This window comes from Carassius carassius, chromosome 41 (assembly GCF_963082965.1).
Source record: "Carassius carassius chromosome 41, fCarCar2.1, whole genome shotgun sequence".
Classification (NCBI taxonomy): domain Eukaryota; kingdom Metazoa; phylum Chordata; class Actinopteri; order Cypriniformes; family Cyprinidae; genus Carassius; species Carassius carassius.
Genome location: NC_081795.1, coordinates 18782467 through 18807961, shown reverse-complemented (window position 1 = coordinate 18807961; position 25495 = coordinate 18782467). Strand labels below are relative to the sequence as shown.

Genomic DNA, 25495 nt, shown 5'->3' with positions numbered 1-25495 from the left:
TGACAAATAAGTACCATAAAATTGTCAAAATCTGTCCATATTATTCATACACTATATTTCAAGTTCATACAATACTTTTCCATAAGAGACATACTGGAATTTAAGTAAAAAATTCACAAAATCATGACATCTACATCTGTTGTTGTTGGATGAATCTTTTTTGTTTTGATCCAGTTCGCATAGTATGATTCGTTTAAAGAGTCTGATTCAGTTCTTGAGTTTAAACTCCCCGACTCAAAGATTCGGTCGCATCAATTACCAAAAGACCGGAAGGAATGATTTTGCAAAGTTATGAATAAAACAAAGATGACTAGAGTAAGTTTTACAAGAAAATACAATTTCAGTATTTCTGCTTCACAAATTGTAGTTTAATTCAAGAGCCTGTTCACACCAAGGAGAATAACTATAATGGTATACCAATAAAGATATAGTTAAAAAAAAATCACATTTAAAAAATAACACACATCTCAACTATATATAACAATGCAGAGGATTGCTATTTTTTCAGCTGATGATCAAGAGCTTGAGCATTTAAAGTGGCAGACAACAAAACTTTTAGTGTGAACACTAATATAGTTATTGTTTTACTTATCTTTTCATTTCTGAAATTTACAAGCAATTTATAAGTAAAAATGAATACATTTATGAGCAAAAAAACTGAAATAATGCATTATAAATTAGGGATGTCAAACGATTTATCATGATTATTTGCATCCAAAAGAAATGTATGTGTACTGTGTATATTTATTATTTATAAATACACACACATACATGTATATATAAACAGCTAAGAAATTTACTTTTCTTGTGCAACAGAAGAGAAAAAGTTATACAGGTTTGGAACAATATAAGATCAAATAATTCTCTGAACTGGCTGAATGATTACCTTAACTTGTAAAAAAAATTACAAGGATAAAAAATATCATAACATTGGTCCATATGATTCATGCACTCAGTTTCAATTTTGTTTCAGCATTGTGTAAAAGAAAAAAAATGACTGAAACATTCGGGTTCAACTCACTAACTCAATGATTCGGTTCCAGCAGTTATCGACAGACTAGAAGATACGTTTCAGTCTGTTTCCCTTATAAAGCCATCGGCAGACTTTATAGTGTATACATTTGATGGACCGCTTTTATGATACTTTCTATGTCATTTTTAGGCATGCCATTATACTGAAAAGAGCAGTTGAGAATTTCTCAATAAAAAAAAACTTTTTCTAAAGAAAGTCATACAGGTTTGAACAATGCATGAGTGAGTAAATAACCAGCTGAGCTATCCCCTTACCTTCCATCAGTTTTTCTAAACAAAAGCAACAAAAAGAAAGAGATAACACAGAAGATTTGGGCTCTACAGAGGGAACCTCAGGCATTCAGACCTGAGCGGCGATGTGAGGCTTGGCCAAGAGTTTGCTGAGACTCTGTGGAAATGCAACAAAGGCACTCATGCAGATTATGGGAGCTCTGCAGCCTGGCACATCTTTTTGTTGCTGCCATCCTGTCTTGAAGAGAGAGACGGGAGCTTTTCTCTGCGGTAAATTCTCCAAGCCCTCTCATCCCCCTCTCCTCAAGGCCTGTCTTATACAACAGAGTTTTGTTTGTGCACATCTGCACTCTGAAGAGATTAAAATTACGTCAAAGAGACCATCTCCAGAATTACTCACATGTGTACATTCAAAACGAAACACTGTTGCTTCGAGGCTAAAAGTAAGGTACAAGAAAAGAAGACATTCCACCAAAACGATGCCCATCACAACAGGTCAGAAAGCTGTGGGCTAAAACAAGGAAAGCTGAATACTGTATTTTGGAAACCCATTAAAGTTTGATCAAATCTGACTGCAGCTTGCAGGAGTCAGGGTGCTCAGGGTTTTAGCAGTCCGAGGGGAAGCAAAATTGTTTATAAGGTATCAGTTTGATATTGTGAGTGCTTTTGGGGATGGAATAATCACTGAATTTTTGTTAAAGATCCTAACCTCTTGCAGGATCCTGTTCCCCTTCATAAATGCTTGTTTACAAACTGCTATAGCCATTTTTTGCTAATAATAGAGCTTTTGTTAATCAGTTATACAGTAGGCTAGGCAAGTAGGCTAAAGCCCACAGCTAGTAGGCTAAATAGGGTTTCCAACTTAAGAAAAGGAAAATAAGGGACAACTGTGATCCTATAGGAAAATAAGGGACAGAATAAGGTAAAGGTACAGTCAAAATATTTGTAGTGTACCATTGTGTATTTCATTTCTGTGTGCCTGCAGTTAAGTATGTGAATAAAAGGTGTTTTGCTCAACCTATTTATGTACAATTATTCTAAAAAGAAGTTTAATGTCATACTAAAATTGTCTCACACGTTACACACAAACCATTGGCCTGAGTAATTTTTACCACTTGTTGTGACTGCACAAGTGGTGTAGTAATTTGGGAGGTGGATATACTGTGGAATACATACATTTTATACATAAAATATCTATGAAATGTCAGTCAGTAAAGCATTTATTTATTTATTTAAGAAATGGAACTTACAATTTTGGATTAAAATGTTAACCGTTAACTATGTAGCCTTAATTAATAAAATAATTTTTATAATTAAAAAAAAAAAAAAAATTATTACAGAACTTGGAGAGTGTGGACTGCTTTTGGTGCTTGAATTTGTGCTTCAATATTAAAGTCTCAGTTTAAGAATACGCTAGAAGTTATTTTTTTTATTTTTCTCTATTTAACAACATTAACTTATAATAGCGAAATCGACCATGCCTCAGGGAGATTGCATGTTTTCTTGCCTAGCTGGATGTTGTGCTTTTGATCAACAATCACCTTATTTGCATTCGCCAAAACTGATTTGCCAAAAATCAAAATGCGTACGATAAAACGAAATAGCCGTTAGCGCGAGTCCTGCTTCCTCAGGATTCTGCGAGGTCTTAAAGCCTTTTACAGACAGCTTGCAGTATAATTTATCGGTGGCTTTTTGTTGTATTAGTGCAAAGCAAGAAATGATATGCATATGTTTAAAAAAAATACTAACAATTATAGATACTTCTAAATCTTTTTAAATAAATGTATACCTTGACAGTTATTTACAAACAAACCTTTATACTTTAAGAATTTATCAGCAGAAGTGCACATATATGTAATTTCATGTAAGATTGAATTGAACATAAGGATTGTTTGAGTACTATAGTTTGACATTGAGAAGCAGAATTATGGAAATGATAAATTGGGTGTAATTATTAGGGCTCTGACAGGAGGTGTAAACTGCATGCTGGGTAATGATATACTGCTTACAATTGTAACTTGTAAGAATTTCATGGTTATTTTCAACCTCATGTCTACAGATGTCATCTCTGGCATGATTACTGCAGTCAAGAATATCTATTCAGTGTGTGTAAATGAACAACAAACACATTTACAGTCACTAGCAAAAATGTACCTTGTAAGCTACTACCATGTTTTTTGGGGGGCATTGTACCATGGTAATATGATGGACATGGTAATATCTTTGGACAAGTGCCATTGGAGTATCATGAATTATTCTTTGATCTTGAAGTGCCATGGAGTGCAGTTCATTTCCCATTTTTAGATTACTTTTGCCATCATTTAACACTCATATATATATATATTTAAAAAGACTTTGTGATTCATTGCACAATACATTCTGTCATGTACAGCACATAAGGAAGTCGTGGCCTAATGGTTAGAGAGTCAGACTCCCAATCGAAAGGTTGTGAGTTCGAGTCCCGGGCCGGCAGGAATTGTGGGTGGGGGGAGTGCATGTACAGGTCTCTCTCCACCTTCAATACCACGACTTAGGTGCCCTTGAGCAAGGCATCGAACCCCCAACTGCTCCCCGGGCGCCGCAGCATAAATGGCTGCACACTGCTCCGGGTGTGTGTTCACAGTGTGTGTGTGTGTTCACTGCTCTGTGTGTGTGCACTTCGGATGGGTTAAATGCAGAGCACAAATTCTGAGTATGGGTCACCATACTTGGCTGAATGTCACGTCATTCATTCATTCATTCATAAGCAGCTCCATTCTGTTACAGCACTGCAATTGTGATACAGAATGCCTGGGATTGGGAACGAGTCCCATGAAATACAAGCCACAACACAGCTCAAGTACTCTACCTGGTCTCATGGCAAATCACTGCAGTTTCCAAAAGAAATGAACACAAGAGGCAGTAAAACCTCAACACCTTTTATTCCTTTTTACACAAATTCACAGAGTTTCGAGAGTTTCGCACAATTACTTGAAGAATATTGTGTTATGACTTCAAAACAATTTTAATATGATGGGAGATTTGAAAACTGATGCTTTTGAATGTTAGCATCACACATATCCGGTTTCATATCTATGGATTTTCACAGGCAGTATCTTTGTTCGGTAGCTGATGGAGTACGGAGATGTACTTGAGAAGTGAGGAGCTCCTGTTCGATTCCTTTGTAACTATGGTTTAACAAAACAGTTCAAATCTGCATGTAAGGAAGTTCAAATGGCACGGTCACATCAACAAATGCGTTTTATATCAGTTTTGCATTTGTTAACACTATCAGGTAGGTTTAGGGTTGGGTTTGGTGTAGGGCATATTTCCAACACGATAGACCATTAACTTTTAGCGACAGTGCCCAGATATTTGAATTCTGAATCGCTGCAATACGTTCCTGAAGCAATGTAATAAAAAAAAAAGCAATACGTACCTAACAATGCAATAAAAACGTGCCAGGGTTCATGTATTGAACTGCGGCAAAACGTGCAGTAATGTGTGTAAAAAGGGTGTTGCAGAAAAGTACCCAGAGGTACGTATTATTATGAAACCAGGTTGCAAATACTTTAAAGACGTTAAAATGGCATTGCTTTTTTGTTTTTTTTTAGCAAATGTGTATGAAGCATTTCTTCATACTCTGTTAGATTTACTGTAGCTGTAGGGTTTAGTGTAGGTGGTACCTGTATGTTATTTTCAATTCCGAAAGAGCATTAAACTTTTAGTGCCACGCACCAGACATTTAAACTCTGAACAACTAAATGTGATAAAACATTGACAGATTCCTTTTCATCTGTTTTGATAAAACTGAGCACTTGCATTTTTTAAGGGTTTTGCGAAACCTACAAGAAGCAACACAATATCATTTTGCAGAAATGCTGGCAAAGGCATGTTTTCCCAATGAGCCTGGGTTGCATTTTGGCTTTTAATGCTTCATTCATTTACACAAAATTATATATGATTGCAGTTTTTCTTCTGCAACGTATTTCCAAATTAAACAGGGTTTTCAAAATGGGACATTAACCATCAGGAACTGCTGGTCCAGTTGACCAATACAGTTGAAATGTTCTGCAGAATCTATTCTTTTGTGTTCAGCATAACAAAGAAAGCCACCCGGGTTTGGAACGACATCTGAGTGAGTAATATTTGTCTCCAAATATTTTCATCCCTTTTATATTTTCTTTCCCTCGGAGTGTGTGGTTGTGTGTGTCTTTGTTGACACTTCCCTGAACTGTTCCAGTGAAAGGTGGAATCCTAAGCCTTTAAACCAATGCCTCCACACAAATTCGGTGGAAGCGGCACAGAGAAGTCCATGGCAATCCAGCTCTGAGATTTTCATTTTCCCTCCCTCTCCACCTGTCTACCCCTGCTCTCAACCCAACTTTCTCACAGAAACCCAGACAATCCTCTCTCCTGAGATAGATACTAATTGCCAAATACTGTTCATCCCCGTGAAATCTTTCCCCACCAGCATTTTTGAAAAAAGGTGCCAGCCACTGCCAGCAGTTTTGATGATTTTCACTCAACTTCGATGGCCTAGAGTATATTTTGCTCTATGAATATTTGAAAAGGCAATACACCAAAATAAAGATCGGAGCCTCTACTTTTTAACCATTTTTTTTGGTTGTTCTTTTATTCTAGCATAAAGCATAATTTTTTTATCAACACTTGAATATATGGTATGTTTCGTAAAATTGCATAATTTTGAGCATTTTTATCAAAAACTACACGTGGATAATATTCAGTACGATTATCAAAGCATAAACCAGTAAATTGCTTCCATCAGTACCTCCAAAGCTTGCACAGACATATACCAATTCCTACTGTAGATCAACATTTTACTCATTTCACATTTACTGTAGAATTATACAGTTTTTATTTATTTACTGTCTATTGCTGATGATCGCATTGTTTTACATATTCGTCTGTATCGTGTGTCTCTTGTGTTTTTGTTTACGAGGTTTTGTACTCGTTCAGAAGATGTGTAATAGCGCCCCCAAATGTATAACAGTGAAAACATGAAAAGCCGTAAAACTCAACAATGGCAGGAAAGCAGTGCCTTCTAAATGTCTAGATAACTCCTCAATAGCGGGGAAGACAGAGACAGCGTTGTATTTGGTTCTGCTTGCCTTCCTTCCAGCAGTGAACTTTGACCGTGCCACTAACGAACATATCATATGAGATACTGAACAGCTATAATATTCTAGACTTTTCCGTCCTTAGAGCCCTGCTCTTCTTCCGTTTCCATGGTTTCAGCTCATTCTCACTATAGATAAGTCACTCCACATATTCTTAATTAAGGTCAAGAATGTATTTAATTGCACACTGTTTTCGGGGCTAAAACCAGCCACCATTACATAAAACACATTGACACAACTGGAGCGCATGTGCACAGAACATCTGTCCCTGTGCTGTGTGCATGTGTGTGAAAGCTATGCAGCTATATATTTAGTAAAAATTGGGGCCGTCAATTAATTCAAGTATTTAACTGTGACTAATCTTTTTTATTAGTAGTATTTATAATTTTGAAGAAAATAAATAATATCGTTAGGTTCCAATTTTGTGATTGTGGACTACTAGATGAATATACAGTATATGCATACAACATAAGATTGTGCAACAGCACTAGTTTTGTAATATATTTTGCCATTTGAAGGCTTACACATTAATACATACACACACACACATTTATTTTTACACTTTACTTGCCACAATATATTTGAATTACATTTATTTTAAAATAAATGTAAACTAATAATAATAATAATATTCTGTTCAGTAACTGTTCATTTATTAAAAGCAATGCAAATTAAGAGTTTCATGCAAACTAAAACAACTTTCCCCACACTTCATGGATATAATCTTACATATGCAAAGATCAAGCTTAGCATTAATTAATGCAGGTCACATTAAACGAGCTCACATCAGCTGACTTTCAGCTGATCTACATCTACCAATAGGAATACGATGCATATCACAGCATTCCATATATGAGCTCCTTCAGTATTATCAGCATCTTCGTGTTGGCTCAACAGCAAATTACCCTCCTCCTTCCCCAGCTCCTCCTCTTGTCCAGTCAGAATTCAGCCTTCTGTTTCCCTTTAGAGTCAGACTAGTTTCTAAAAATGTGTACATTATATTATTGTACATTAATGATATCTGCAATGCATTTATGTTGATTTTGCTCTGTTTAACCAATGGGGGTTATCGGAGCTCTCCCTGCTTTTATCCACACTAGGCTGCATGGATGTGCAGGAAGTCATTGCCCAGAGCTGTACCGCCAGTACAATCTGTATGCTTATTGTCAATCATCTTTGACGATAGTGGTCCTGACAGAAATACAGTTCTCTGCATTAACATTTCTATGAATTCATTCATGGGTGATATTTCAGTTGTTGAGATTCAATGTTAATTCAATTTAAATATACAAAGAATGCAAATGACTTTTGTTAAGTTTGCCATCTAATTTTGATTTATCAATAAGTTATGTAAATAAAAGTACTGTCTTTCTCCAATATACAGATAAATGAGTGCTCAATTAGGGACCTGTGAGGTGTTTTTAATAAATCAAACTACCAAGTGCTAAAATACAAACTACAAAGCATATGTCAAAATTCATTCAATTTCAGTGTTTTCTGTGATTGTTGTATATTTGAATCATAGAAAATCTGTGAATCTGTGTTAGAATTTCCCTTCTTCGCTTGAGTTTCATAAAATTTCATAAGATTTTGTCTATATTTATATCATATGATATAGTTAAGCAATATTACATGAGCAACGAGTGTTGTTTTTGTCCTGAATAGCACAAGTGCAAATGTGGCATTGATATTACGCAAAAGTTCACAAAAAAAAAATGTTAATGTTGTATTATATATATTTTAATGCAATATTGCCTGTTTTTTCTACATTTTTCTAATGAAAATATTACTTATAAAGCCACAACAGAACTCTTGTGCAACTCAACACATCTATGTTGAATTTCTGAATGAATCCGTGTTTTGAATGAATCGGGTGAACCAATGATTCAGTGGCCCCCTCATAAACAGAGCCATTGTATTCCTGAATCAATTTGAACGAATTGAATTACGCATCACATTACTGCAATTAAATATGTATAAATATGTAATTGCATGCTATTAACGTGTTATCTTTGCCATCCATAGTAAAAACACAAATAGAAACATAATCTGCATAATAAAAAGTGAAATAATGGTAAAAACTAAGTTATGTCATGTTTGTAATTGCAGGACTTCATAAAGTCTGATGAAATGCAATGTCATATTATATAATGTGATACATACAGTAGAGACCAAAAGTTTGGACACACCTTCCCATTCAAAGAGTTTTATTTATTTTCATGACTATGAAAATTGTAGATTCACACTGAAGGCATCAAAACTATGACTTAACACATGTTGAATTATATATGGAATTATATACATAACAAAAAAGTGTGAAACAACTGAAAATATGTCATATTTTAGGTTCTTCAAAGTAGCCACCTTTTGCTTTGATTACTGCTTTGCACACTCTTGGCATTCTCTTGATGAGCTTCAAGAGGTAGTCACCTGAAATGGTCTTCCAACAGTCTTGAAGGAGTTCCCCGAGAGATGCTTAGCACTTGTTGGCCCTTTTGCCTTCTGTCTGCGGTCCAGCTCACCCCTAAACCATCTCGATTGGGTTCAGGTCCGGTGACTGTGGAGGCCAGGTCATCTGGTGCAGCACCCCATCACTCTCCTTCTTGGTCAAATAGCCCTTGATGCCTTCAGTGTGACTCTACTATTTTCATAGTCATCAAAATAAAGAAAACTCTTTGAATGAGAAGGTGTGTCCAAACTTTTGGTCTGTACTGTATATTTCAAGTCATATTATGATAACTAAAGATGTGTTTACGTTTTTTGTTAACTCTGAGGTGAAAATGAGTTGATATAAATTGGAGACAGAGAGACTGACAGTGAGAAAAACAACTCATCATTATCTGGGAGAACCAGCGGTTGAGATAGTTCAGGTAATTTCAGGTAACTCCATGGTCTAATACATACACAGTGTCTGCATGAGATTAAATCTGTAATCACTGGAGTGTTTGCTAGTACATAGATGGAGAGACATTAACCAGTAGGTGCACAGAGTGCTTGCACCATTATCTGACATTACTGTGCCGCATCTCAGCCCTGAATATCACATTCAACAAGCACAGAAAAGGTTAAAGTAAGAGAACCAGAGACCTGACAGCTTAGAGGGGCTAAACCGTTGGTTTCTACACTCGTTCACTCACTCTGACACTCACACATGCACAGACATGCATTTAATGCGAAGTCACAATAATTATGTGCGACAGCTGAACTGCTGCTCTCTGTCATGACCATATTTCATTTCAGTTTATCTCAGAGGTGGTCCTTCGCTGAAATGTGTCTTGTATGCGCAAGTGTGTGCTTGTATCCTTAAACGTCACGTTTACTGATACATAGAAATGAGTCGAAACATATTCGGTCTAATAAAGCTCCTCCACAATTTGTAGCGAGGAGGAAATTAGCAGATTTCTCACAAAGACTCGATAGGTCAATATGACTTATTCGTTTTAATCAGTGGCGGATTAGTTTAAATCATATGTTTATCTAACTTTCTGAAGTTCATCTAACCCACCTTTTGGGCAATAATCATTATATTTAAGAGGTTGCGTGTCTGCAGTGCGCAGAAAAAAATGCTTAAACATAATAATTAATATGAATTCATTTTAATATTTTCTTGTGACATACATTTGTTGATTAACATATTAAAGATCATGTAAAGTATGTGATTATAATTCAACAAATTTTAATATCACTTTTCAAGTTAAATTAAAATATGACATAGATTCCCAATAAAATTTGGCAGACTATGCAGCAGAAACGTTATAAAAAAAAATGGAGGCTACTGAATATCACTAAAGAAAACAAAAAAGCTTTGGTGTTCCCTTTTGCCAACACCCATAATGCATTTTTGATTTGAGTGATAACCCTAACCCTAACCCTTACCCTGACGAGTCAACTACCCGTGGAAGGGGATGCAAACATTAGAAAGTTCAGTGGTTGTTTTAACAAAAGCCATTGAGTTCTCAAAGTCTGTCGGATGATGCAGTCAAGGCCACAGATAATGAGATAAAGCACAGTGAAATGTATAATTAAACACCATCTCCATTCTCCTTCCTTTTCTAACTGGTCATGTAAACATTGCCATAATTATATTTAATATGATTATCTCCACTGCAGGTGGTCCAATTTTTTCAGTGACTTAAAAGCTAAAAGCATGTTTATTTTCCCCTGAAACAGATAACCATGAATGTGTCAGTGTATTATTACGTTTGTTGTTATAGGTATTACAGCAGCTCGGAAATTACATTTCTGGTGAGTGGCGTTAAAAGGTAAATGCTTATTATTTTTAAATTAATAATTTATTAAAAATATTATAATCTATTATTATAATCTATTATATATATATATATATATATATATATATATATATATATATATATATATAATTTTGATTATTATTATTATTATTGTTGTTAGTATATTTATTAGACATATGAGAAATAACTTTAGCCTATAAATTTATATTTCCCGTTCAGTAAATTTATTGAAACATAAACACAATTCAAATTGAAGGTTTAGTGCAATCTAAAACAACTTTCCCCACACTCTATGGATATAATCTTACATATGTAAACATACAGCTCTGCAGTCTCCATTAACATTTCTATGAATTCACTCATGGGAGATATTTCAGTTGTTGAGCTTCAATGGTAATTTAATTTCACCATACAAAGAATGCAACTGACTTTTGTTAAGCATCCCATTTGAGTTTGATTTATCAATTAATGATTGAACTTGAACATGTGCAAGTTATGTACTAGAACATGTGCATATACAGTATATGACTACAGATTAATTATATAAAGAGAGTCTAAAGCTTTACATCAAGGTCACATATAATGAGTTAAAACACTGATGAAATATATAATTAAACACCTACTATTAACACAGCTATGTTACTTGGAATGTCAGATTTTTGTATACACATATACCTTAAAGATAACTAAAGAGCAAATTAAAGAAACGTGTGACTTAAGGTGTTGAGTGGGAGAAAATAAAAGTTTTAGGCAACAGCAAACTTTATAAGAACTTCTGGTTATATCATTCTCAGAGCCTTCGCTGTTGATGGTTTTAACTGCAGGTTGATATTTGCTCATCTCTATATATACTGTTAATTTTAGTATTATCTGCCCATCTGTGACTGAAAATGCTCCAGGCATCTTCTTACCAATTAATTTTCAATTGGTGAAGGGACAGGTTGTCATCCTCAAACCCTTGTTTCTCGCTCACACCTTCTTGCCCTAATTTTCATCTTTCCTACTGTATGGACTGCCCACAGTCCTTTCACAGAGATCTCTTTTCCCTTCCTGCTGTAATTGGTCATGTAAACATTGCCATATTTAATTTGTTTCTTTCCACCGCATGTAGTCCAATATTTTCAAATGCGATCTTCCCTGAAACAGATCAGGGATACATGTTTCAAAATGTTAATGTGGCAACATATTATTACGCTGGTTGTTGTAGGTATCTCACCAGTTCAGAAATTAAATGTCCAGTGAATGGCTCTAAAAGGTTCACGCTCTGCCATGTTTGAAATCAATAAACATCTTCACTAAACTTTAAACCTAACTGATAATGTTAACAAAAGCAAACATGAGACAAAAACGCAATTGTTGAAGCAACCGTGCCTCTATAAGTGTTTTTGTGTGATTTGTGTTTAGGTGACTTGTACCTGAGTGCTGTGCATTGCAAGTGCAACACTCTATCAGATGGGCTACAGAGCAAGTTTAATATGTCAGAAAGACAACAGATATAGAGCTTGTTAGGTCATGCAAATGTCAAAATGTATTAGTTTACAAATCATGCACTATGGTAAAAATTTTCAGGGTCAAAATGTAGTATTGTGAAAGGAGTTGCATGAAAATAATTATAATTAGTTTGAAAAGGAATAGAAGTTGTTGGGTTTTTTTTACCGTTACTGAGTTTGGTATATTTACTGTACAGAGGAACAAAGTGTCTGTCAAATTAATGTGTGTCACATTATATTGCCATTCCCACACTGCTGCAAATATTTTTCAACTCTTTATTTTGCCATTCGCTTTTTGCCCCCATTGCCAGCCTCCCAAAGACACCATGCACAACCTCTCCTCTCTTGCTGTAATTTTTATCTTTTTCCACTTTATGGTTATTTCTTTGACAAATCTTACAGTCTCGGTTGCTCAGGCCTTCACCTACCTTTCTATTGGCATGCAGTTCTTGTTCCAAGTGTTGATTCTCCTTTTCGAGGTCATGAAGTTGATGCGCTTTTATCCCGCCCCCCACACACAACCTCATTCTCCCTCCTAGCTTCCCCGCCAACCTCCACACCACCTTCACTTGCAAATCTGTCTGTATTCAGCCTTGTTTCTCTTGCCTCACACAACCTTTTTATAACACTGTCAACTAACGTTCGTTCTTTTCTCTCCCACACTTTGTCGAAAGTTGGGTTCGCAATCATAACATTTCACTTATGAGTGAAGCAAAGGAATTTGAAGGATATATGGTGAGGAGGTCAAACGATTTTCCCATTTTGATGCAGAGATTGACATCTCTTTTCTTAATCATCTTGCTAAAAGTAAAGTCATTTTGTGCAAAATTATTTTGTTTTCTCAAACAGGTTTCCTGAACAACACGCTAATGGTCTAATAAATATATGACAAACTCAAACCACTGGTTGAGTTACTCTTTAATTCTATAACAAAAAATGTTATTGTTTAAAAAAAAAAAAAAACCACAGAGATACAATGTTTCAACCTAAAATGGCTTACATATATAATTGACTGAAGAGAGAAAAAAAGAGAAAACATAAAATCATCTTTAAACACTATCTTTTCATTTCTGATAACCCTTGCATTGTTTCTCTGTTATGAAGCCTGCCAAGCAGATGTACTCTGCCATAGGTCCCCTCCTTCGCTGATTAGATTAAATTGTCTCCTCAAATGAATTAAGGACAGAAATCAATTATTGCACGTCTTCACGCCTGTATCACAGCAATACCCACTTAATAAATAGCCGTCGCCTTTGCCTGTTTAATCTTTGATTACGCTTTCAATTTGAGTTGCTGTTATCTCCATCTGCCACCATTATGTTGCCTCACCGGCATCATTGAGATGTAGTGCCACACGCTTTTGATTTCTCTCATCGTGCAGCTTTCCTTTGATTGCTGTTTTGACGAAATAGATACAGTCTCTTTATAGTCTCTTACTACAAGTTTTTAAAATGGCTTTCTAAATAAGTGGCAGATGGAATGTTTGTTCTCCCATTTTGAGTGTCTGAAAACTTAATGTTGTAATGATTTTCTATTAATAAATAAATAAATTATTAGGCTGCAATAAGTGGGCTCGGTTTTGTTAAAACAACACAAATATAAAAAAAAAATTTGCCAAAACACTTAAACTTTTTAATTTTACCACTTACTACTTAATAATTAATCGTTAAACTTATGTAAAGGGTTTAATTTCGCCATTCTAAAAAAAAAGGATGTGACTATTTCCAATGCATTTGATGAAGAAAATCTAAAGTTTTCTTTGCGTTACATCAAAGTCTTTAATTTCTCTTAATGTTTCTGAAAGTCTGTTTTGGGAGAAAGTCTGAAAGTCGGTTTATTGCGCCGTTAATCGATTATTTTGTGTGGTTGGGAGATGTGAAAGCACATGACTCTCTGTAGAGTAAGGACTGTAGTGTATATAACAGTTATACATACATACATGTACGTGTGCTTGTGGCACAGAGGATGGGATAAATTATTAAAATTCAAAGTGGTTTTCCGTCTTATTAATGATATGAGCAGTTAAAATAAAGCCTCCTGTGCTCTTTCTACGATACTCAAGTCCCAGTAAAATGTGCTATAGCACAGAAGCAAGTACAAATAATGCCACATTCGACTTCTGCATACAATTGAAAATGTATTTGCTATTATTTTTTATATCTTTTTTTTTTAACAGCATGCATTTGATCATGGTTTTCTTACTTCATTGCTACCTAGCTTTGGAGAATTGAAGGAATATCACAACTTTACTGATGGAGAAAACAGTTTCGCCTAAGGTAAAGGAAGCACTGTATCGCCTTTTCACATTTATAAACACAAGTAATAAGAGTTTCCGCAGGTCCTTAAAATGTCTTAAATGATACAAGGAAAAGCCAAATCTCTGTCTTAGCATCGACACATTACTGGTCAGCTGAGCCTCCTAACAATACCCTAACGATCTTATTGTCAGGTTATGTGGATCGTTATTTTGTTATTATTTTCTTCTGTTCACTTCCTGATTCAATCTATTTGGTTTCAGTTTCATTGTTTTCTGAATATGACCTCCTTATATCGTAACACATAAACACACACACACACACACACACACATACACACATATATATATATGGATGGCGATAATACTGCGCTATTAAGCCACTCAAAATTCCACAAGGGAAATTCCTTCACCGCGAGAGTCTTATCTCTAGGATACAGACTTTGCAAGCAATCAGGAGGTGATCCAAAAGACTCAATGAAGACTTCTAGGGAATCTATGTCATAAGATTGGAAGGTGCATCCATTAAAGACAGCCCAGCAGATGTTGGAGTGTTGGAAGATAAAGTTCTTTAGGACATTAGCAGTATACACTAAGCAAAACCATGTTGCTGGGACTTGAGCAACCCTCCTGAACTCATTACATATATGAAGTACTGCAGAAGTTATTTATGGAGACAATTCCTGTTCCTGGAATAAGGTTTGATTAGTTACCTTTAAATGGCAATTAGAAAATGACAATAGTTTCTGCTATTTTATGTAATTTTGTAATGTGGCTTCAACTGTATGTAACTGTATTTATTGCTTGTTTAACAAACAAACTTTGATCAGAATGATTTATTCACAAACTGGACATTTCTATCAAGTTTATTTGCAGGTCTTGATTTCTTCACTTCTAAATAATAAGAAATAACTTGATTGTCCAAAATTCAGTGGAGTAAAAAGATATTTTGCTCTGTAATGTACTAACATACATTTTTTAAAATTAAAATACAGATTCTTAACATATGTACTTAAGTACAGGACATACATTTTTTTTTAAATTTAAACTTACATTTAACTATTACTTTCTTATAAATCCACAATTTCCATTTTGTAAAATAGCAAAATAATGATCAAATGTCAAACTTCAAACAGAGTACTTGCTTATGCCTGTCAATCTTATGCACGACAGAGAAAGGGATGCAATCATTTTGACCAAAAGTAGTTATATTAAAACTGATACATTAATAATACTTTACCGAAGTCCCATTATGCAAGTGACATTACTTAATAAGAAGAGCATCTGCAATATAATTAATGAATAATGAAGATATAGTGCCTTACATTTTTTCAATAAAGGAAAAAGTAATCATATAGTTTGTTGCAGGCCTAGTTTCGCTTTGCTGCACAATAGCAAGTGCATTGTTGATATATAGCTGGTCAGATGTGTAAAAACAGCATGGATGGCTATTTCTTCAATTCATGGCGAGGCCACAGAAAGAAAAAGCAGAGCAGCTCGGTGTTGCAGAGTAAATTAAATTCATTGTGTGGTTCTCATCCGCAGGCAGTGTGAGGACATTCTTCTAAGAGAGAGGGTGAGGGACTCTGTTTAAAGGTCAGACAGCTGATGAGATGAAGACTCTGCTTCATTTTCAGCCAAATATTAGATTCAGCAGAAGAGCCAAAAGACTCGGAAACAACCCCAAAGTGTGGCTGCTTGAGAACAGTGGCCTCGCTGATCCATCTGTGGTGCTCACACAGCTAAAGTAGAGAATGTACAAACTAGTTCTGGATTGTTTTCTACTCAAAGACTTCATATTTATTTCTTATTAAAATGTTTTCACAATTTTTGAGCTTCCATAGAACCTCTACAAATTATACAATGCCGTTTTAGCTATTTCAGTTAGCACTTCAATTTCATAGTTCTTGCTTACACTTTTATTTTAAGGCATCCTTGTTACACATTGCATGTACTTACTATTATATTAACAATTAATTATGCATAATTACATGGAAGCAACCCTAAACCAAACCCTAACCCTAACCACTTAAGTACATTAGTTAATTATTATTACTCAGTATTTAAATGTATAATTACACTGGAAAAAGGACAGCTTAAAATAAAGTGTAACCTGGTTATTTTCTGCATGTGCATTATTATAATAATTACAATAACTGGGTAACAACTAGAGACTGACCCTGAAACTACCTATAAATCCATGAAGTTTATATTAATATACTTATAGTAGTTTATCAGGTAAGTAAACTCTAAGTACAGTGCAGTCAGTAACTGATTATATAAAATCTGAATTATATGTAATCATATTACAAATAAATTAATAAATGCTTGTAAATACATCATAGTACATTTTAAAATACTTATAATCCGACTACAGTTAAGTTTTATTGATTGAATGCCTGCATATTATTCACACAATATCAGTAAATTAATCCTTTTACATAACATTTAGCTATTTTATCTCGCAAATGGACGTTTATATCTCCTAGTTTGGTCTTTATATGGTCTTTCTTTATCAGAATTGTGAGATATAATCTCAGGCTTTTGAAATCTAAACTCAAAACTTTTTTTGATTGATGATTCCATGGCTTCCATAGACTGCTCCTTTAAAACTGTCATTTTCTTCCACCAGATAAGCTCCGCCCACAGAAACAGTTGGTTGTCTCTACTATGAATTAATTAGCCAATGCAAATTGTCCTCTAAATATAACGAAAGAAAGTGCCAATGTCAATGAGAGTTTGCTGATCATTTTCTGCATGGGTGACAATCATATAATTTTAGCGTGTGACATTTTCGGTAAACAATTAAGTCCTGCGTATTTTGTGCACATTCACATGCTGTGATCCCTTTAGCAGCAGCCACTTTTAAGTTACCTCCCTTTTAATAACCCTCACTTATTAGTTAACCAGTTGATACACATGAGATGGTACTTAATAAATCAAAGAGTAAATAAAAGAAGTCGGAAAGGACACTATTCTAATGAGCAGAGGAGTTAGTAATTTTGAGCCTCTTTCAGAAATGTCCTCTTTATCTCCACTTAGAGATAAAGAATAGATGTAATATTTAAAGTCCAAACTTCAAATATAATCTTTATCTGAGCTTCTGCTTGTTCTGTGGCCAATGGGTCGCCAACAGAAGATAATTATCATGTCTGTTTGCCTGAAGGTAGGTGATCTTATTAATTGTGCATGTCACAGCACCATTTATCAGTAGAGTTATTATGGGCTTCTCAAGCGAGGAATATCATTCCTTTCATTACAGAAGTCGTTCATAGGCACGGTACTTTAACTGCACTTACATCTGAATCTGCTCAGAGCTAACTCATTACAGCCTACAGGAACAAACATGTCATTACGACATCTGTCATGTCGAGCTATAATGGTCGCAGTTAGGACTAGACAAACCGAATTACTCCACAATCTAGATTAATCAGCAGCATTGAGCCAATAAGCATGAACTCAAACGGAATCTACATCCCACACATTTGTAGCTGGACATGTGCAATTACATAAACCTAATGAAGTAATTCACCTGCCCTGAAGGCTTTACAACAGCCTACGAGACGGCACTCTGGGCAACGGCCAATGTCAGTTTAATCATTTGACTAAAAACAGCATTTCATTCTTGTAGGGAGTTACAGGTTCAATCCACAGTTAATGAAAGTGACCTAATATTTAGGTATGAGGCTATAAGAAAAGATCTGTGTGCACAATATAATGGGAATGCTACTTCACTGAATTATTATATAGCATTACTTTTCATAAAAAAGACTGATGAGGTATATTTTGTGTCTATATTATTTGAGTGACTAACGCAACATTCCCATGAAGCAACCAGCTATTAAACTCTCTATAAAAATGTATTATAAAATAATAATACTAATAATAAAAAAATAGAAAAGCTTAAGTTGAAGTAATAAAAATAATTTAAATATATATAAATTTATAAATATATATATATATATATATATATATATATACATATATATATATATATATATATATATATATATATATATATATATAGCTATTGTTAACTAAAACTATTAAAAATTGTTACTGAAATACAGCTAAATATAACATAATATAATATAAAATAATAGAATAGAATAGAATAGAATAGAATAGAATAGATGGAAAAAATATCAACTTAAAAAAAGTTTAAATAAATTTACGTTGAAGTACTAAAATTACTAAAACTGAAAAAAAAATTAAGCTATATAGATTATATATATATATATATATATATATATATATATATATATATATTGTTCCAACTAAAACTATTAGAAACAGGTATTGAAATAAAGATGAAATAAAACAAAATATGAATATCTGATTAAAAAAAAAACATAGGAATGTTGCCTTAGAAGATATCTGAAATAATTAAATTGAAGAAGAAAATTGCTAAAACTAAAACAGAAATATGAATAAATTAAAGCTGTATAGATATTACTGTTATATATATACACAGTACAGACCAAAAGTTTGGACACACCTTCTCATTCAAAGAGTTTTCTTTATTTTAGTCACACTGAAGGCATCAAGGGCTATTTGACCAAGAAGGAGAGTGATGGGGTGCTGCGCCAGATGACCTGGCTTCCACAGTCACCAGACCTGAACCCAATCGAGATGGTTTAGGGGTGAGCTGGACCGCAGACAGAAGGCAAAAGGGCCAACAAGTGCTAAGCATCTCTCGGGGAACTTCTTCAAGACTGTTGGAAGACCATTTCAGGTGACTACCTCTTGAAGCTCATCAAGAGAATGCCAAGAGTGTGCAAAGCAGTAATCAAAGCAAAAGGTGGCTACTTTGAAGAACCTAGAATATGACATATTTTCAGTTGTTTCACACTTTTTTGTTATGTATATAATTCCATATATAATTCCACATGTGTTAATTCATAGTTTTGATGCCTTCAGTGTGAAACTACAATTTTCATAGTCATGAAAATAAAGACAACTCTTTGAATAAGAAGGTGTGTCCAAACTTTTGGTCTGTACTGTATATATATATATATATATATATATATATAATGCAAAAGCACATTGCAAAAATTACAAAACTTTAACTGAAATGTGAACATCAAAATTAAACTAAAAACAATAAGAAAAGCTAATTCAAAATAATAATAAAAGCTATACCATACAAAAATAACACTGCATTTGGCATACTTCAACCCATAGCCTCATTTAATCATTCATGGCTTGAGCCAAAAATAACATCATAATCTGCATTCAGTAATACAGCATATATATTTTTAGACCTTGATGCTCCAAGGTGACACATCTTACCCCACTCTCCCCTACTGATGGTGTACGTTGTTATGAAACCTCATTAATAAGAGTTTTTATACATTTATTTATTTATCTGAATGCATAAAAAACATCCTAGAAGAGCTGATGATGTACCTAAAAATACAACAACAAAGACAAAAATACCTCCTCCTTGTTTAAGAGCATAAAGCACTAGCTGTCATCCAGGCCTCTTCTCAGCTCTTATTCAATGTGTTTTTTTTTGTTTGTTTTTTTGATAGCGCGTCTTTGACTCATCTGTACAGATGTAGATCTGTCACCCAGCACAAAGGAGAGAGGCTTGGCTTCTCTCTGCACACAGCCTGCTGTCCTTTACTGGATTACTGAGCATAGCTCCATGGCCGGCACTCAGCGGCTTACAGCCCATTCTGCTCGGATAAGCTAACCCTCCGAGGTGAGGAGAGAGCATCTTTAATAGAGAGCATAAAGCATTCTCCACGTCACACCTCACATCAAAACGCTGTGATGCGCTAATGCTGCACTTCAGCTGCCGACACACTACCTTAAACACTCAGCTGACACAGGATCTATCTGCACGTTTAGCTGGGCCCTCGGGCGACTGTGCCGCAAGATGTTTCAGGGGCTTTTTAGTCCCTCAGGCCCAATTTGTATGACACATTCACAGAAAGCCAGCCTTTTTCTGTGTGGATTGTTAACTAAGGTGGGAAAGAAGCTGCTCTAATGGGAATATGACTGTAAAGGTGCTGTGAAGCCCTAACCTACAGTAAATGTGTGGTCACAGATGTAATTGGAGACCTTGAGTTTTATATCGCTATTAAGACACCATGCAATATTGTTTTGATCTGTCCGACATTTATGTGGAGATGTAGGGGACTTCAAATATCAAGTGCACTTTAATGCTTTGGGTTAAATGTAGGAGACTTTGGCGCTTTAAAGAAAGCACTGACCTGTCGGACATGTTGAGTGTGGTAGTACATGGTGGTCGTGGTGCTCATTTGGGAGATGCAGGATTGATTCTGTATCAATGATTCTTTCACACATCCCATCGATCAATAAAAAGATGACCCTATCTGAGTAATAATTCTAGTAATGCTGAAAAATATCTTCCCTTAATGGGAATGGTTGTCAATAAGGGGGCCGGAGCCCACTTGGGGGTCATAAGATAATGATTGAAAATTATATATATATATATATATATATAAAAAAAAAAAAATTAAGATGTAAAGTGACATCTTTCTTACTTTAATTTGTCCTCCTCAAAAGCTATCATATTTATTTATAATTTGGAGAACCATTAAAAGTGGATACATAAAAAAAAGAAGAAGACGAGTAAGAAGAATAGAAAAAAATTAAAAAGAGAAGAAAAAAATCCATGAATAAATCAATGAAATCCTTTCCAGTAATCCTTGAAACTCTGTATTCTGTGGAAGGCCATTTATACCAAGTAGGAATATGTTTATGACAATTAACTATGACAAAAAAGTCATAGTTACGATATAACTATATAACTGAAGGTAATTTTGACATTTTACATCTCTAAATCACAATGATCTTACATATATATATACACACACACACACACACACACACACACACATAAATTAGATCATTATTATGACCACAACTCAAAATTATGAGATATGAAATCATAACTATGAGATAGAAAAAGGTGTGATTTGGATGTAAAAGGCTTAAATTTGATACGAAAAAAAGTCATCATAACATAAAAAGGCAATATTATGACAGAAAAGAAGCCAACTATGACAATCCGAAACTTACATAAAAGTCATGATTATAAAAATCTAAATTATGGCACAAAAATTGTCCTGACTTTTCATGACTCATAATTTAATCTCGTAATTTTGAGCATTGAGCTACAGCACAGTCAATGCTTTTAAGAAAAGATAAGAATCAAACAGCTGGAGAAGAGCAAAAAGAAGAAAGAAAAAAAAACCTGACAGCTTACGGCAGGGATCCTTGGGATATTAATTATTCAAATACTATTCAGAGTCACCCTTATGAATGTGACACATTAAGGTAAAGCATTTAACTCTATTAGTCAAGCAAGCAGCAAGTTGACTGTATATAACTAACATAAGCAAGAATGATCTACTCAGCTATCTTACATAAAGAAAATAAACATCTAAGAAATAAAACCAGCTCTCTTCTCTAAATAAAAACAAAAACCTAAAATAATAATTCTTGATTGCTTGGACTCTAGACTACTTCTATCACTGAAACGTTATCATACACTGCTCTGTCCGACACTGCAATGTCCTACACTGATAAAACTATGGAAATATCATATCACATGACATTTTCCTCACAGCCGACATATTTATGGCCATCAGCGAGGGAACACAACCACAGTGAATTTAAAAACACCTGAGAACCAATATCAAGAAAAAAAAATCAATAATTTTGTTTTGATCTTCACCAAGATCCGAGAATAATTTTAGAGATATGTAGTCAGCACAGACACTGCCAAACCTAACATATGCCGACATCTACATACCCACAATCCATCTCCGAACAGCGGAGTCCATTAGTCCATTACTGGACTAATTACTTAGTCCAGTAATGACAGTCTAATTACACACAGCGAACCCTTAACTAAGCCCTAATCCTAAACCTATAGTAATTACATGTTGTTACTTAATATTACTCAGTATTACAATTTATAATTACGCTGTAACAAGGACACCTTAAAAATAAATTGTAACCTTCACCTGTTGTTGCATTGTTTTTGGTCTGATTTAGTCATAACGTTACAAAAGACTCACAATGATCCTGTCTGAATTTAACAGCAGCTTTCTTAATGGGATAAAAATAAAAATAAAATAATGTAAAGATCACAGCAGTGTATATAAATGTTAAATATCTCTGGGATTTATCATTACTATATAAATATGTTTTTTTCATGCTCACCGCGTTTACATATAGACGGTCATTATTAAAGCTTGTGCAGAAATAAATGTACATTTTCTAATGTACGTATCATGTTTCTATCTGCTGTTTTGAATTCAGTTGTGAAAGTTTTATGTTTACATTGAGAATCACAATGAAATGGACCATAATAACTATTTTCAGCACATATAATGTGATTACCAACGATTAATAGATATGTGTATGTTCAGGTTTTCAGTTGGTGTTACAGCCCACCCCTCCTGCTGTTACAACTCACAATCACCAAAGCTATTGGAGGAGTATGTAACATCAGCACTTTATATTATGACATTACTGTACATAGTTTAAAAATAAGCAGGTGATAACAAAACTGGAAAATATGGAAATGTTATATCAGTGACTGAGACATTTATTGCAAAACAACAACAACAACATGTTGCAACACTCCACCAGTCTCATCTACATGGTGTTCATTACACAAAATATATACTGTATCTACTGAGACATAAACCACATCAATAATCAATATTAGTGCTGTAACATAATATTGACTCTTTATGCAGTAGCCAGCTGTAGCTCTCTAGGAAGACACATATATGGACTACAAGTCAATAAAAGTCAGCGAGTCATGTTTTTACAGTGGCAGTATACTTCGTCAGTGGTTATTTATTTTATCTATCTATCTATCTATCTATCTATCTATCTATCTATCTATCTATCTATCTATCTATCTATCTATCTATCTATCTATCAAATAATGAAAACCCCAAAGGAGTGTAAGTGCTGAGAGAGAACTGTGAGATCCGTGACCCGTGGGGCGCGGCGGCGCGCGATCCGCCTCCCGGATTCAGAGACAGTCAAAGTCGGATATTCGCTGCAGTCTGACCGCCGGAGCTCCATGCACATCTGTCCGTCCTAAAATATTCCTTCTCTCCATCAACTACACAGTTTAACAACTGTTACTGTAAATAAATGCATAGGCTGTATCTCCAGCCTTTACTTGCACATTGTGCGACTCGAAGAGAAAATCTTATGCGACGACCCCAAGATGCAGACTCTTGCAAATAGCTACCAGAGCGCGATGCGCTTGAAACGTGCGACTTAAACCAGGGCTGACCAACTAATACAAAAAAAAAAAGAAAAAAAAGAGCTTGCATTAGACATCCATCACCCGTGGTGAGTCAAGTTCAACTTGTTTTGCACGGTCAAATCACAGCATGAACATTGTACACACCTGCACGTAACTGCGATTGCATTGCAGATTTTATATATAAAAAAAACATGAACCGTTTGAATCAGTTTGGAATAAGAAGGTCGTTACTGAACCGGTGTTCCCAAAGTTGATAATTGAATAAATGCAACCCATAAGATGCATCAAACCACACTGAAAACTGCGCGTAATTGAGTTGTTGTGCTGCGTAAGCGAACCTTACGAATCAGTTTGGAACGAGCACATGCTTACTAAATGCTCTGCATCTAAAGTTGCTCATTTGATGGATGGTGGGTCGCAAACATCGTTGAAATGAACTCCAAACAACTTCCCACACACATGTAAAAGAATGTGCGCTGAACTCAAATCTGCACTGTCATCATCATGTCACTAAACACACGTACTGTATATGACCTGTCCAAAAGCCCGAGCTATTTATGACATATTAACTCTGATGTAATTGAACACGGGGCTTATGATTATGTGAATCAGACTGGCATTTCCGTTCTCCCTGCCAACTCCCACCACACCCAGAGGGCATCACACATCCCAGGGTTCTTACCTTTAATGACAATCCCACTGAAGCTGTAGAGCACAAAAAGCAAGTGCTGGTGGAGCATCATATTCTCGTGGCGATGCTTGCGTCCGTCTTCTCCCTGCACTGAGGCTGATGCTGATGCCGCTTATCCAGGTGGATGGTGCGCTCTCAGTCGGGCTCGGATCGCATGGATGGAGCAAACCCGAATCTCCTGTCCCGATCCGAAGGATATGTCGCGTGCAGCAGTTACTGTACCCGGGCTGGGAGAAGATGCTGCCCGCACTGACAATGCTGAGAAAGTGGCACTTCAGCCCCTGTCTGAGTCTCTACCTCTCCAGAGCGCCGCATGACGCGGGTCCCGCCCACTTCAGACTGACACATGGAGACGCATTACCGATACGCGGATTTATAACTTTCTGTAGGTTGGGATATTTCGTTACACTTTAGACAACAGTGTTCATGTTACATTTGACTGTGCCGTATTAATTGTGCTCCTGTAATCACAGTAATATGCCCGTTTAATTGAAAATACCGTGCATGTTGTTGATTAGTACGGGACATCAAGGCTGTTGGAATGAGCTACAGGGGTGAAATCACTGACTTGTAGTACAAGTATAATTGTCATGGTTATATAATTTGATTTGTGATCATGCTAATGGGTATAGATATGTTGATGAGGAGGGATGTACCCAGATTGCATAAATTGGGACAGTTTATAGTCCTATATTTGTCATAATCATAATCATGAGAGTTATTAACACAAGGGGTTATAACAGGAAGCTCTCACATACCACATTTGATTTTTAATAAATATTTAATATATTGATGGCTAAAAGCTAGGAATAATTAAGATATGTATATGTTCTTATTTTTTTTAAAGGAGTTTCTTATGCTCACCAAAGCTGTATTTATTTGATCATATACTGTAACATGATTGCATCTTAAAATAACTTTTATTCTGTCTGAATATATTTTATAAAAGTAATTTATTCCTGTGATCAAAGCTGAATTTTCAGCACCATTACTCAACTCTTCAGTGTAACATGATCCTTCAGAAATCATTCTGATATGCTGATTTGGTGCTCAAATTATTTCTTATTGCCAATGTTTAAAATAATAACATTTCCAATGTTTCGAATAATTGTATTTCAAATAAAGACTGTTCATCTGAACATTCTATTTATCAAAG

The 25495-nt window shown here is 35.1% G+C and overlaps 1 protein-coding gene across 5 annotated transcripts in view; it reads right to left on the bottom strand.

The window, feature by feature from the left end:
- LOC132122930 (cell adhesion molecule 2-like) overlaps nucleotides 1-24648 on the bottom strand; it is a 282211-nt gene extending 257563 nt beyond the window's left edge. For 2 of the 5 annotated variants that reach the window (XM_059533443.1, XM_059533446.1), the window contains exon 1: nucleotides 24331-24648. In XM_059533443.1, coding sequence (XP_059389426.1) covers nucleotides 24331-24391 — 61 coding nt within the window. In that variant the 5' untranslated portion in view covers nucleotides 24392-24648. The remainder of the gene's footprint in view (nucleotides 1-24330) is intronic. The other 3 variants (XM_059533445.1, XM_059533447.1, XM_059533444.1) reach the window with 2 other exon arrangements.
- Nucleotides 24649-25495: the final 847 nt, after the last annotated feature.